The sequence below is a fragment of the Phyllobates terribilis genome, unplaced genomic scaffold, assembly GCF_046119375.1.
Source record: "Phyllobates terribilis strain yellow unplaced genomic scaffold, ASM4611937v1 Scaffold_12__6_contigs__length_324123572, whole genome shotgun sequence".
NCBI lineage: Eukaryota > Metazoa > Chordata > Amphibia > Anura > Dendrobatidae > Phyllobates > Phyllobates terribilis.
The window spans coordinates 242,845,338-242,860,263 of NW_027362772.1; the positions used below are offsets into that span (position 1 = coordinate 242,845,338).

Below are 14,926 nucleotides of genomic sequence, written 5' to 3' on the forward strand. Positions count from 1 at the left end.
CCATCTTCTAGTTGAGGGAACATTTTTGGAAACCAAAAGAGCTGGTGGTTTCTATTAGTATATGATCCAGTGCCTTGTTGTGGCCTGTCAGGTGGTCGTCACATAGTGAATTCTCACATTGCCACAGGATTTCACAGCTGGGACAGGAGACTTTGTACAGTAAGTACAGAAGATCCTGGTCTCCTCCATATCAGGCTGAGTAGATGCGAAATGCTCCACTATATTCCCCAGCAGGGTTGATGAAATAACAGTCCTTGATGCTGCTACGTTAAGCTAATAGTTTTTTCAGGGCTAATTCAAATAGATTCTGTTCTCTAATAATGCTGCTCTTATCTGTGATTCGTATACGGGTGAACTGTTGCAGTAGAGATATCGTATTACAGGCATCTATTCAGGGATAATTGCCTTATAGTCCTTGCCGCTGAAACCGAAAAAAAAATATTAAGGTAACATGTATTCAATTCCCTATTAATACCACTGTTAGCTTCATTTAGTATAGGGATAGGTGCTAAAAATTATTTTTCATTCTAGTGACATACACCTCTTCCACTGTCCATACACTGTCACGCCAGGTGTGGGAAAGACTTAGTGCAACACAGAGGGAAGAGGGAAAGGGAGCCCAGACACAAGGGAAAGGGGGAAGTGGAGACCTTCTAGTCTGGTCTAGTGTCACCCTGTCTCAACTACCGTCCCTATATTGCCTCTTCATCAATCGTCGCAAGAGTGCCTCGCTCTGACTTTCCCTGGTGTATAGCTAAGGCTAGGGATGGGAGGAGATAAGCACTAGTCGATCTCCACTAATCTCTATAGACAATAAGGGTAGACAAACGGGGGAATTGTGTAGCTTTAGACGACTCCAAAAGTGCACACGGCCTCAAGCTGCAGAGAGGACGAAGTACTGCTCTTGCTAAGCCTCACAAGTAGAAATGAATATAGCCGGCACCTCCCACTCAGACACACCAGGTATTTATACACCCAGGCCAGAGAGCTAATTAGCCAGAGGGAGGTAGCTGCTGGGTCCTAAAGACAGCCTCTCATCTAAGAAGATGTCTGTAATGCCAAACATAGAGATCTCCTGCAACCAATTGCAGGGCGACTGTCTGTCACCTGTGACACACCCGTGACATACACTCATTGACAGATTCATGATTTTTATGGTGATCATTACTCAGACATTTATCGAAGCAAGGAAAATTAACTGATTTAATGTGCCCATTAGAAGGTTCTCTGTAGCATTTGCATGTAAGAGGCAGTGATGGGAGACTTTACGCTACTGGAGCTGGAGTTACCACTTCAGAGCTCTCCAGTGCTTTGTTACCATCTATTTCTGGGTGCTTCTTGAAGTATGTTTGGGGTCATTGTCCTGCTGGAAGACCCATGACCTAGGATGCAAACCCAGCTTTCTGGCACTGGGCACTACATTGTGACCCAAAATCCTTTGGGAATCTTCAGATTTCATGATGCTTTGCACACAGTTAAGACACCCAGTGCCACAGTCAACAAAACAACCCCAAAATATCTTTCAAGCTCCACCTTATTTGACTGTAAGTACTGTGTTCTGTTATTTGTAGGCCTAATTCCGCTTACAATAAACAGTTGAATGATGTGCTTTATCAAAAAGCTCTATCTTGGTCTCATCTGTCCACAAGACGCCTGTTGGTACTCTAAAAATAGTGGGGGCCGCCTGCTGGCCCTCCAAGTTTCAAACTTTACAGTATTAATACGAAAAAGAAAATTTGACCACCCCTGACGGATACAACATATTGCAGCAGCAATATACGGCTATACAAAGCATAGCCGGCTGCTGGCCCTCCAAAAATGCTTTTTGAGGGCTGGCTGCTGACCCTGTAAAACTGTTTAGTGAGGGACAACTGCTGGCCCTCTAATAATATTAAGGGCCCCCTGATGGCCCTCTACAAATAGTGAAGGCCTCCCGATGGCACAGAAAAAATAGGCTTTGTGACTTTCAGAGTCCCTCCTTCCCAAATTTTAACAGGATGTGTGTGATCATGTCTCACACGATACATGGCCAGATAAGGTAGTAAAATGTTAAAATTACATTTTCTGGTGAATGTTTTTTTCACCATTGAAAGCATTGCGAATGTGTAAAAACACTACGTGTGAACATGGCCCAAGGTGTGGATGAGCATTTTTTTTCCTCTTATTTATTTTGCCTTAGATACAAGTCATTATCCTGGAAAGAATGTTTCTTAACAGTTTTTCCAGTGAAATTCATTTTAGCTTCGGTATTGTATGTTTTATTGACAGTCCGTAAAAGTGACGTAATACTCTGAATTCTAGATCGCTACTGGGAGCAATATTGTCAGAGATGCTCCCAGGGGGTCTTCCCCATGCTGTTCCCATGCCATTTCAGCACTGTTTCCATCAATTTGAGCAATTTTAGACCCCTCCAGACCTCCTGGGGGGTGGAGGGGCGGAAAAATACTTGAGTTTTCCATTGACTTCCATTATACTTCTTACTCAGTTCGAGCACCCGAGCATTAAGATTTGCTCGAGGAGCAACAGAGCATTTTAGAGCTCGCTCATCACTAATGGTCTTGCATCTCACTATAAAATACTTTGGTATATACACTGTGTGCAGAATTATTAGGTAAATGAGTATTTTGAACACATGATACTTTCTATACATGTCCTACTCCAAGCTGCATAGGCTTGAGAGCCAAATACCAATTAAGTAAATCTGGTGATGTGCATCTCTGTAATGAGGAGGGATGTTGACTAATGACATCAACACCCTATATAAGGTGTGCTTAATTATTAGGCAACTTCCTTTCCTTTGGCAAAATGGGTCAGAAGAGAGATTTGACAGGCTCTGAAAAGTACAAAATTGTGAGATGTCTTGCAGAGGGATGTAGCAGTCTTGAAATTTCCAAACTTTTGAAGCGTAATCACCGAACAATTAAGCGTTTCATGGCAAATAGCCAAAAGGGTCGCAAGAAGCGTGTTGGCCAAAAAAGGCGCAAAATAACTGCCCATGAATTGAGGAAAATCAAGCGTGAAGCTGCCAAGATGCCATTCGCCACCAGTTTTGCCATATTTTAGAGCTGCAACGTTACTGGAGTATCAAAAAGCACAAGGTGTGCGATACTCAGGGACATGGCCAAGGTAAGGAAGGCTGAAAAACGACCACCTTTGAAAAAGAAACATAAGATAAAACGTCAAGAATGGGCCAAGAAATATCTTAAGACTGATTTTTCAAAGGTTTTATGGACTGATGAAATGAGAGTGACTCTTGATGCGCCAGATGGATGGGCCAGAGGCTGGATCAGTAAAGGGCAGAGAGCTCCACTCCGACTCAGACGCCAGCAAGGTGGAAGTGGGGTACTGGTATGGGTTGGTATCATCAAAAATGAACTTGTGTGACCTTTTTGGGTTGAGGAAGGAGTAAAGCTCAACTCCCAGACCTACTGCCAGTTTCTGGACGACAACTTCTTCAAGCAGCGGTACAGGAAGAAGTCGGTATTGTTCAAGAAAAACACGATTTTCATGCAGGACAATGCTCCATCACATGCATCCAACTACTCCCAGCATGGCTGGCCAATAGAGGTCTAAAAGAAGAAAAAATAATGACATGGCCCCCTTGTTCACCTGATCTGAACCCCATAGAGAACCTGTGGTCCATCATAAAATGTGAGATCTACAGGGAGGGAAAACAGTACACCTCTCGGAACAGTGTCTGGGAGGCTGCGGTGGCTGCTGCACGCAATGTTGATTGAAAACAGATCAAGCAACTGACAGAATCTATGGATGGAAGGCTGTTGAGTGTCATCATAAAGAAAGGTGGCTATACTGATAAATAATCTTTTTGTTTTTGCATGTCAAAAATGTTTATTTCTAAATTTTGTGCACTGATATTGGTTTACCTGGTGAAAATAAACAAGTGAGATGGGATTAGATTTGGTTTTTATTAAGTTGCCTAATAATTCTGCACAGTAATAGTTACCTGAACAAACAGATATCTTCCTAAAATAGCCAAATCTAAAAAAAAACACTCCAACTTCCAAAAATATTAAGCTTGGATATTTATGAGTCTTTTGGGTTGATTGAGAACATAGTTGTTGATCAATAATAAAAATAATCCTCTAAAATACAACTTGCCTAATAATTCTGCACACAGTGTACAGGAGTTTGTTGTCGATTCAACAAATGGAAAGTGCACAGATCCTATGCTCTTCACATGTCCGATTTTATTTTTTTTTTTTAATGCGGATCAAGTCCACGCCAAATTGCAAAACATGTCAATCTACTAAAATGCTTGTGCTTGCCTTCATCATCTCCCGCCTCGACTACTGCAACATCCTCCTCTGGGGCCTACCTGCTAACACTCTCGCACCTCTCCAATCCGTCCTTAACTCTGCTGCCCAACTAACTCATCTCTCTCCTCACTACTCCTCTGCTTCCCCCCTTTAAAATTCCTTCAGTGACTCCCAATTTCCAAACGTATCCAGTTCTAACTACTAACACTGACCTACAAAGCCATCCATAACTTTTTTCCTCCGTACGTCTCCGAAATATTCTCCCAATATGTTCCCTCACGTAATGTCCGGCACTCCCAAGACCTCCTTCTCTCCACACTTATTGCCTCCAAGACTTCTCACGAATATCCCCCATCCTCTGGAACTCAGTGCCTCAACACGTCCGATTATCCACCACACTCGGATTCTTCAGATGAAACCTGAAAACCCATCTCTTCAAGAAAGCTTGTAACCTGCAATGACCACGTCGCTACCTCACCACCACCAGAAGTACTGCAACCCCCAACCTACTGTCTCCTTCCCCATCATCCTGTAGAATGTAAGCCTGCAACGGCAGGGTCCTCTTCCCTCTGTACCAGTCACCGGCGGCTATTCCACTGTATTGGGTTTGCAGGAGCCTCCAGACATTGTGCACATAGCCTTATAAAGATCGTGTGCCACTTCTCCTTTTAGTGTCAGATATACTCATGTGGCACCCCAGGTCTGGTCGCCACAGTGACAGCAATGTCATGTCTGAGAGCAGGTGGGAGGTTCCCTGGTTGGGGACAATTAGCATGCAGCACCTCCTGCCTCAGTCCAGGGAGGGGAGAAACCTGCCCTTTATAAACTGGATCTGGGGCGGGGTTAGACAGAGTCCAGACAGAGTGAAGTGCCAGATAAGTTCCAGATGAGTTGCAGATAGGGACAGGTCAGCAGCAGGCTGAGGAGTCCCTGTAGGCAGAGGAGGAACACGAGGCCAGGAGGGGAACTAGCAGAGTTCGTCCTGACCAGAGACTTACTAAGCCGGACACTGGAGTCCGAGGCTGTGAGGGTTATAAGCCCAGCAGCAGAAAACCACCACGCAGGGGACTTCAAGTCCTTTGGCCCAAGGAAGCCCGGAGGCTCAGCCACACGAGAGGGACCACTACTGCCCTGGAGGGGTGAGAAGCACGGAAGGCCCGAGTCGCCAGTCATACGGGTGAGAACAACACGGTACACTCAGAGACGTGGGCTACCACTACACTACAGCAGGATAGCCAAGAAAGAGTGAAGTCAGCACGGTAGGCCTACAAACTCCCCCTGACCAGCGGGATTTCCCAGTTGCTCGCAGACTGACCAGGCCTCCATTGTCAACCTGTATTCCGGACGGGTCCTTTAATACCACCAACAGTAAAGACCCTGACTTGCATGACAGACTCCATGTGGTTACTGCTGCTCCCGCGCACCATCACCACCAACATCCCTATTTACTGCCCTGAGGCTATACTCCTCCCGTGGGGAGTTACACTATTCTCTGCTGCATTCCCAACACCAGCCTCAGCGGTCTGCCCTGCAGCGGCGGTACTCTCTGACCGCAATCCACGGGTGGCGTAGTCGGACATTTAAATATCATAAAACCACACAAATAGACTGCCATTTCAGTTGACCACCCTGAGCCACGGGACCGGATCCCCGCCACGCAAGGACTACAACCCCCAGCATCCACAAAAGGTCCGGTTCCGGGTATCCCCACACACACACGGCCCAGGGGGCCCATCACTCAGCTTCTCTGCATTTACTACCTGCAATAACTATTGAGGCTAACCAGGAAGTAAGAGAAAAAACAAGCAATAAAAAAACTGCAAGAATGCTCTGCGCATTGTCTGCTCCGCTCTGTGTAATCTGCGCTTTCCTTGTCTTGTGCCTTTTGATATTTCTGGCAGTATCTTGGTATGAATCCTCAAAAGTTGAGATACCATCAGGGGTTGCAAATCCTAATTTACCTCGGAGAATTCATACATTTTCCACTGGTGCATTCATCCTGGTGAGTCCATAGTCTGAACCTAAAGAATTTCTGATCCGTGTTGTGTTTTTTTTCTATAATTTTGTTTTCTTACAAATTTCAGAATCCTAAGTCTGGCTGTGTGAGCGCACAACGGGTCAGCTGCTGGGATCAATGCAGTGATTGGGAGTATATAAAATTACACCTACACCCTAATTGTGGGTGAAGAACTTGCATTTTGAACTTTTTTTGGGGGGAAGCGGAGTGGAGGAGAGGAGTGAAGGTGGGGGTTGGAATAGAGAGGGCAAGTCTTAGTTTGCTGTGGTTTTGTAACAATTTACCCCATAATCAGTCAAAAGTTTACAGTTTTTGTTCCTTTATATTTCCTATCTTTTTTTATTGCCGCTGCTTCCCATGAATTTGTTTTTTCTTTTTAAATCGGCTATGCTGTTCTAGAGATATGGGCATTTTATTCAGTGCATCCAATAAATCATGCTGCTATTTAAGGCATAAATCAGATGAGACTCACCGATTCAAGTCTATGAGTGCGTAGAAATCATCGGACTGAACTCGGATGACATCTGATTTCAGTCTGATTTCCGCTGACTCACAGAATGGAGGAATCCTGTTCTCCATGTTCTCCTCACAGTGTGCTCCAATTATCGCATCCGAGAGAATCGGATCACACTATCCTGACAGTATGTGATCAGAGTGTCATTAGCATAATAAACATGTCAGATGAGAGAATTTCCGGTCGTGTGACACTTTCTTAAAGGAGTTATTGACTTGGCTATCTTCATGTCTTGTGTACAAGAAAAAAACGGACCATTTTTTATCCGTATGCTGGATCCAATTTTCAGCTATTTTGGGTCCATGTGTCTGTTTTTATCATCAATCTTTTTTTCTTGAGTCTAAATAAAAAAATATACATATTATATATACAATTTTTCCAAGCTTCTCTTACCCGTTAAACGATAAAAATTGGCAGCACTTGGATGACACGTGAATGGCATCTAAGTGCTATCCATTTCTTTCACGGACCCATTCACATGGGCGAGTTTGATCTAAAAATGCAGTTAAAAATGGACATGACTTTTTTTTTCTTCTTTTTGGTAGGCAATCACCCACCCCCTCCCCCCAAAAAAAGCCCATAAACTATCATGGGTGCGGTTCTAGCCATGGAACACATAGATGTCTAATTGAGTACTTAGACATGGTACATGCTCTAAACGTAACCACAATTGACATCTCGGGTGACAAACTTTTGAAATCCAGAGATCCGGTTTATGTTGACAGTCTGCCATGCTTTTTATTACAGCGACATCTTGTTTATCACATGGAATATAGTATTTAAATGTGAATCTATAGGAGATATATGCCACTATATAATACAACCCTCTGATGTGTCTGAGGCATGTGTAGAGAAATACAACTGAAGCCTCAAATGCAGTGTGATCTGAGACTTGTTCCCCCAAAATTTAGTGGAGAGAACCACACACACACAGCTGTCCAATATGTGGCTGTTGTTAGGGGTCAGATGGTCTGGGTCAGTGGAGGGGGTCCCCACAAAATATCAGTTTTTGCCTAAAGACCTCCACCAATTTTAACTTGCAAAATCAAGCATTTATCATGATGTTTGTTAATAATTCACCGGAATGTTTTTGGGGGACCTGCAATATGACATTATTTTATTTATTTATTTATTCATTTTCATAGGGAAAGGCTCTTGATAAACTCGGAGTAGGGAACGTTACAGACACTTTTAATTATTTACAAAAAATATCAGTACCTAAGCCGAAAGATGATCCAGAGATCTTCACAAAAGACTTACAATTTGGAGGAGTTCTGAGAGTCTACCATCCCCGATCTCATTCAGCTCATGGCAGAAAAGGAGTCCTGTTCTTTCATGGATCAGGGTTCTTGTTGGCAAGTATTGGTAAGCAAATCCTTAGCTATTAATTTGCCTAAGGGATCATGCACACAGCTGTATTAAAGGGATTGTCCACTGATGGGCTGCAGCTCTCACACATCCTTCAGATGTCCAAGTTTCTTCCTAGCGAGGCAGTCCATTAGTGGTTGCATAACAATGTCACGCGAGCGTTAAGAGACTCTATGCCATTACAGTACAGGAGATGAGTATCTGTAATTTTTATTTTACACTGGGGAATACAGTATTTAAGAAGGGTTGTCCAAGTAGTAGACTCTGCTTTGTAAGGTGCAGTAATAGAGATGTCTTGGAGATGCATGAGTCCTCTACTATATGTCTATATGTCTCAGATTTCATGTGGAAGCTTTTTCTATATGAAGTTGTCTATGAGAGGATTTCTCTTTACATACTGAGTCCATTGGAGACTCCTTGCACTTTAAGGTGTAAGAGACCTAGAAGATCAAAGCTGGCCACTATATGGGGTAGATGCTGGCTGCACTCAACCGACAGCTATGTCTCCCACCTCCACTATAAACATGCACGATAAGCTCAGGTGTACAAGTTAATTTTTATTAGTTCTCCCGTTGTCTTCCATATTTTATATGTTCTCCTTCTGTCAGGTTCTAGTCCTCTCCTATACATATTCTTTATTCATGTTTGAGCAATTTTCCATAACTGGTATTGCTAATTCTTAATTTTTTTTATAGTTACACTCTCTCTCTCTCTGCTTCCATATTTGTCCTATCAACTCTTTATGGTAGTACTTGTTGTACTTTGCGCACATTTTTTTTTCTTCCTCTTTCCTTCTGTCTTCCAGGCCTCCCTTTGACTTTGAATTCCAAACCCTCAGAGCAGGTTGTTTTTTGTTTCTTTCTCTTCCTCCTTTTTCTGTCTTCCAGGCCTCCTCTTGAATTTGAACTCCCAACCATCCCATTAGTGGGTGGTACCCTAGGCTTTTTGCCTCCCATTTTGGTCTATAAATATCTCCATGTACCAGTCTGTGGAACCTGTTGTTGTTTTTTACACTTGATAAAGATGCCAGTACGGCATTGAAACGCGTAGTGGACAATAAAGAACCTTTTAATGAATATCGCAGCAAGAGACTTCTTTTCCAGCAACGCACCCAATTTTTAAACGTGTTTTTATTCTGTTTTGGTCATTTTTATGGGAGAGCAGAATAAATCTGCAGGACGTCGTCTGCCAGCGTAACATACAAGTGTAACATAGAACTGTACTAAGAAATATTCAGCTAAGAATTATACCTGAATTGAACCTGAATGGAACTGAAGGCAACTGGATACTTAATCACAGTAAACAATGTTCCTGCTTGTTTTCACTCTCTCCTCTATAGTCCTTCACTTTCTACTAACCCATCTAATCCCTACTCCTAGTAAGGAACTGGTCATCTCTCCCTCCATTTTCCCCATCCATCTCACCGCCTCCTCAGAACTGATCCTCAACATAAAATCCTGTGTCTCTAAGCACAGACAGCCACCTCATGCTCTCTCCTGCTCCCACCTACTAACACTTTCTCTGCTCCTCCTCACTGCTAGCGATGTCTCTCCAAATCCCCCCCACCACATCCCCACATTCACATCTATCTCTCATCCTAGATCGATCACACATTTCCGCAACCTTTCTAACCTTATACACATCCGCCCAGCACCCGCTTCTCCAATCCCACTAACAGGAGCTCTATGGAACGTGCGCTCTGCCTGCAACAAACTTTCCTACATCCATGATCTTTTCATTACTAACAAACTTTCCTTCCTCGGCATCACCGAAACCTGGCTCACTCCTTCTGACACAGCCTCTCCAGCTGCACTTTTATATGGCAGATTCCACCTGCCCCACACACCCCTCCCCTCTTTTGAAGTGCACTGTGTGCGCACATACTCCCCTCCAACTGGCTGTCATTTACCGACCCCCAGGGCCAGCTACCACCTTCTTAGACCACTTCACCATCTGGCTACTCCATTTCCTTTCCGCTGACATCCCCACCACCATCATGGGTGACTTCAACATACCCATTGACACTTCCCATTCATCTGTCCCTAAGCTTCTATCCCTCACTTCCTCCTTTGGCCTCGCTCAATGGTCTTCCGCAGCCACTCACAAAGATGGACACACATTGGACCTCATCTTCATCCACCTCTGTTCCCTATCTAACCTCTCTAACTCACCTCTCCCTCTTTCTGATCACAACTTATTCACATTCTCTTCCCTCATCTCTCCAGGTCCACAGTCCCCCATCCAGAAACTTACACGCCCTCGCAGAAATCTCAAACACTTTGACCTACACTCACTCTCTGAATCCCTTCTTCCTCTTACAGACATAAATTCCTTACACGATGCAGATGCTGCTGCTTTATATAACACCACGACAGCTGCAGCTCTCAATCTGGTCGCCCCCCTCACACATACCAAAGCTCGCACAATCAACAGGCAACCCTGGCACACCAGCCTGACTAAAGAACTGAGACGGGCTTCCAGAGTTGCTGAACGGAGATGGAAAAGATCCCACTCCAACGAGCACTTCATCGCATTCAAACAGTCCCTCACTACTTTCAAGTCCACACTAACTGCAGCAAAACAAACCTACTTCTCATCGCTAATATCCTCCATGTCTCACAACCCTAAACAGCTATTCAGTACTTTCAATTCTCCTCCGTCCCCCAGCTCCCCCGCCCTCCCCACTCATTTCAGCTGAAGACTTTGCCTCATTCTTGAAGCAGATGATTGACAACATAAGGCAAAGCTTTGGCCATAAGTCCCCATAGCCCCTTCTCATAACTACTCATCTCTCCGCCTCCAAAACCAGCTTTCCCGCCATCACAGAAGATCAACTTTCCTCTTTACTCTCCAAGTCACATCTCACCACCGGTGAACTTGACCCAATCCTGTCCCACATCATCTTAAACCTCACAGCAGTTTTCATCCCAACCCCAGCCCACCTCTTAAACCTGTCACTAACAACTGGCATCTTCCCCTCATGCTTCAAACATGCCTTGATCACACCCATCCTCAAAAAGCCCTCCCTTGACCCATCCTCTCTGTCTAGTTATCGCCCCATCTCACTTCTTCCCTATGCCTCAAAACTACTGGAACAACACGTCCATTTTGAACTGTCCTCCCACCTGTCCTCCTACTCCCTCTTTGACCGCTTACAATCTGGCTTCTGACCGCATCCCTCCACTGAAACTGCCCTGACTAAAGTCACCAACGACCTACTGACCACTAAATCCAAACCACACTACTCTGTCCTCCTCCTCCTGGACCTGTCCTCTGCTTTTGACACAGTGGACCATTCCCTCTTACTACAGACTCTCTCATCATCACAGACTTGGCCCTATCTTGGATCTCCTCATACCTAACAGACCAGACATTCAGCGTCTCCCACTCACACACCACCTCCTTATCTCGCCCCCTATATTTTGGTGTCCCCAAAGGTTCAGTTCTAGGACCCTTTTCTTCTCCATCTACACTTTCGGCCTGGGACAGCTCATAGAGTCTCACAGCTTTCAGTATCACCTGTATGCTGATAACACACAGATCTACCTCTCTTGGACCTGATATCACCTCCTTACTAACCAGAATCCCACAATGTCTGCCCGCTAGTTCATCTTTCTTCTCTGCTAGATTCCTAAAGCTTAATATGGATAAAACTGAATTCATCATCTTTCCACCATCTCATTCAACCCCCCCACTTGACCTATCTATCAAAGTCAATGGCTGTCCACTCTCCTCAGTCCCACAAACTCGCTGCCTCTGGGTAATCCTTGACTCTGATCTCTCCTTCAAACCTTATATTCAAGCCCTTTACACTTCATGCCGACTCCAACTCAAAAATATTTCCCGGATCCGTACATTCCTCAAGCATGAATGCGCAAAAACACTAGTGCATTCCCTCCTCATCTCTCGCCTCGACTACTGCAGCCTCATGCTCTGTGGCCTCCCCTCTAACACTCTCGCACCCCTGCAATCTATCCTAAACTCTGCTGCCCGACTAATCCACCTGTCCCCCCGCTATTCCCCGGCCTCTCCCCTCTGTCAATCCCTGGCTTCCCATTGCCCAGAGACTTAAGTTCAAGGCCCTAACCTTGACATACAAAGCCATCCACAAACTGTCTCCTCCATACATCTGTGATCTAGTCTCACGGTACCTACCTGCACGCAACCTCCGATCCTCACAGGATCTCCCTCTCTACTCCCCTCTTATCTCCTCTTCCCACAATCGCATACCAGATTTCTCCCGTGCATCCCCCCTAACTCTGGAACTCTCTACCCCAACACGTGAGACTCTCGCCTACCGTGGAAACCTTCAAAAAGAACCTGAAGACCCACCTCTTCCGACAAGCCTACAATCTACAGTAACCCTCTCTCCACCATACCGCTGCACAACCAGCTGTTCCCTCACCTACTGTATCCTCACCCCCCCCCCTTCTAGATTGTGGGCCCTCAAGGGGCAGGGTCCTTTCTCCTCCAGTAGCTCTTCTACTATAGCTCTTCAGCCTCATTTGCATATCAATTCGAACGCTGATTTCTTAATAACGGAGGAACGGACCGGCCATGTTAAGGTATTGCTGGACTTCTCTTTGAAAGAGCTACATGTGCTTATAAATAGTTTTGGGGTGTAAAATCCTGCTGACAAATTCTCTATAACTGCTTTTTCTTTGCAACAATTTTCTGGGGTTTTTTTCGATCGTTTTTCATTCCACTTTTCCAAAGGCCATAAATTAATTACAGTTTTGAATGCCATCATATAATTTACCATGAAATGTTAAATAAAAAGGGGGAGGCAAATGGGTGGAAGATGGTGGATGTAAACTGTAATGATTGGATCTAGCTCTGATCACTGCAGTTACAGGTAGGTGTTGGCTATAGCACAAGTTGGGGAGGAGAAGCTGCCCATGGCAATCACTTATCTATTAACTCTTATTTTTGAAAAAAGAGGCTGCTACATGATTTGTTGCATAATCAATGTCCTGAAAATTCCATAAAATAATGGTATTAAAGTTGTAATATGCTTAATCCAACTTCTGTCCAGGTGGCGGAAACATTTTGATCATTGAGAGGGTCCGCAACTGGGGACCCAACTCTAATTCTTAGGGCTCAGATTAGCTGAAATATCTCTCTCTGGAGGAAATAGGCTGACCATGGCTTTTTGTCAACAGTCATGGTGTACCAATTCAGGGGTAATTAATAATACATTAAGCATAGTACCTTCAGACTTGGTAGAGGTAGCAATCAATTCCTGTGAGTATGTTATAATATTTAGGCATTTATCCTTGTTTCAATAAAAAATTTTGATTAATAATTTTAGGTACCGTCTGGCACCAAAACACAAATGCCCAGCTGCATTAGATGACTGTGTCTTGGCCACAGTTCACTTTCTGACGATGGCAGAAGAACTTGGAGTCGATCCTTCTTCTGTTATAATATGTGGAGACAGTGCCGGGAGCAATCTTACAGCTGGGGTTTGTCAAGCTCTTGTGGGTAGATCAAATGTTCCAAAGCCACTTGCCCAGGTGATGATATACCCAGCGGTCCAGATGGCGGACTTCAATTTACCTTCATACCAACAAAACAAGATGGTCCCATTGTTACTCCGAGAAGATGCGTTATACTACTCACTGACCTATATAGGTGGTGATCTCTCTTTATCAAAAGAAATGATGAAGGGCAGCCATGTTCCTCCCGAAGTAAGACAAAAATTAAGTAAATGGTTGAGTTCTGAAGAATTTAAGGTCAAAGGCTACAAACCTCACATCATGGCGCCTTTTAATAAAGACGTTTATGAGAAAGTTAGGAAAGTTCTTGATGGTCCATGTTCTCCATTGTTCTCTGATGATGCTCTGATTCGGCAGCTGCCACAGGCCTACATACTAACATGTGAGTTTGATGTTCTCCGCGACGATGGGATACTCTACAAGAAACGGCTGGAGGACAATGGAGTCCCAGTCACATGGTATCATGTTAAAAATGGCTACCATGGAGTTATCAGCTTTTTTGACCAACCTGATGGTGTGGCCGAAAAGCTAGCTATGGATAATGTTATTACTTATAATTAAAAACCTTTGAAAATTTGTACAAGTGAAAAATTGGTGTTTTAGATAAGATAACCCAAAATCATATTCTGTATCAAAAGATGGACTTTAGTTTGTTTTCAGGCCAATTACAAAATTGTAACCTTTTACTAAGGCGTTTATCTCACTAAAGTTTTGATAGATGAGGTCCATACATGATGACATGTGTCAATGTTATGTAATCTGTAGTATGTTTTGAAAAAGGGTTTGATCCAAATCTGAAATGCGGCAATAAAAAACTACTTGAAATTCTCCAAGAGTATGGAATTACTTTTCCCCAACACCTGTATTATACGTCTATACCTCTTCATTTGATATGTCAATGTTTGGCACAGTACTTAAAGGAGGAGAACTAGAAAAGTTCTTGACATCTGAACCATTATGAATTTATCAGCAATAAAAATCTGTACTAGAGCCACTATCTATCATGCATTTAGTTATGATTTCCTCATATGGGGCATGTATTTTTTGGATTCTTCATACCATAGAGCCTTACTGCATTCCCCAACTGTCTATTAATCCAGAACATTTGATAACCCACTACAGTTGAAGCCTGTAAACGCCTAATAAAAGGAATTTCTCTGAACTACTGATTAGTTTGTGTTCAGTTACTCACAATTAAGTGATCTTTCAGGTGTGATAGTGTTCACCATAGGTGATTCATTAATATGGTCTT

At 43.8% G+C, this 14,926-nt stretch overlaps 1 protein-coding gene across 1 annotated transcript; it reads left to right on the forward strand.

Annotated features, from left to right (window-relative positions):
* The first annotated feature begins 6,081 nt into the window (after nucleotides 1-6,081).
* LOC141171769 (arylacetamide deacetylase-like 4) lies at nucleotides 6,082-14,578 on the forward strand. The gene is made up of 5 exons (XM_073655413.1): nucleotides 6,082-6,279; nucleotides 7,954-8,173; nucleotides 8,515-8,646; nucleotides 10,844-10,916; nucleotides 13,488-14,578. Exons 1-5 carry the CDS (start codon nucleotides 6,103-6,105, stop codon nucleotides 14,233-14,235), a joined length of 1,350 nt encoding a protein of 449 aa, XP_073511514.1. The 5' UTR covers nucleotides 6,082-6,102; the 3' UTR covers nucleotides 14,236-14,578.
* The last annotated feature ends 348 nt before the right edge of the window (nucleotides 14,579-14,926 follow it).

What these genes read in the sequence shown, in the direction of transcription:
- LOC141171769 (XM_073655413.1), top strand. Translation starts at nt 6,103, where the DNA reads ATGCTCTGCGCATTGTCTGCTCCGCTCTGTGTAATCTGCGCTTTCCTT. An exon ending in CCACTGGTGCATTCATCCTG is followed by an intron (nt 6,280 to 7,953) that starts GTGAGTCCATAG and finishes TCATTTTCATAG; the next exon opens with GGAAAGGCTCTTGATAAACT. An exon ending in AAAGCTGGCCACTATATGGG is followed by an intron (nt 8,647 to 10,843) that starts GTAGATGCTGGC and finishes TCCGTCCCCCAG; the next exon opens with CTCCCCCGCCCTCCCCACTC.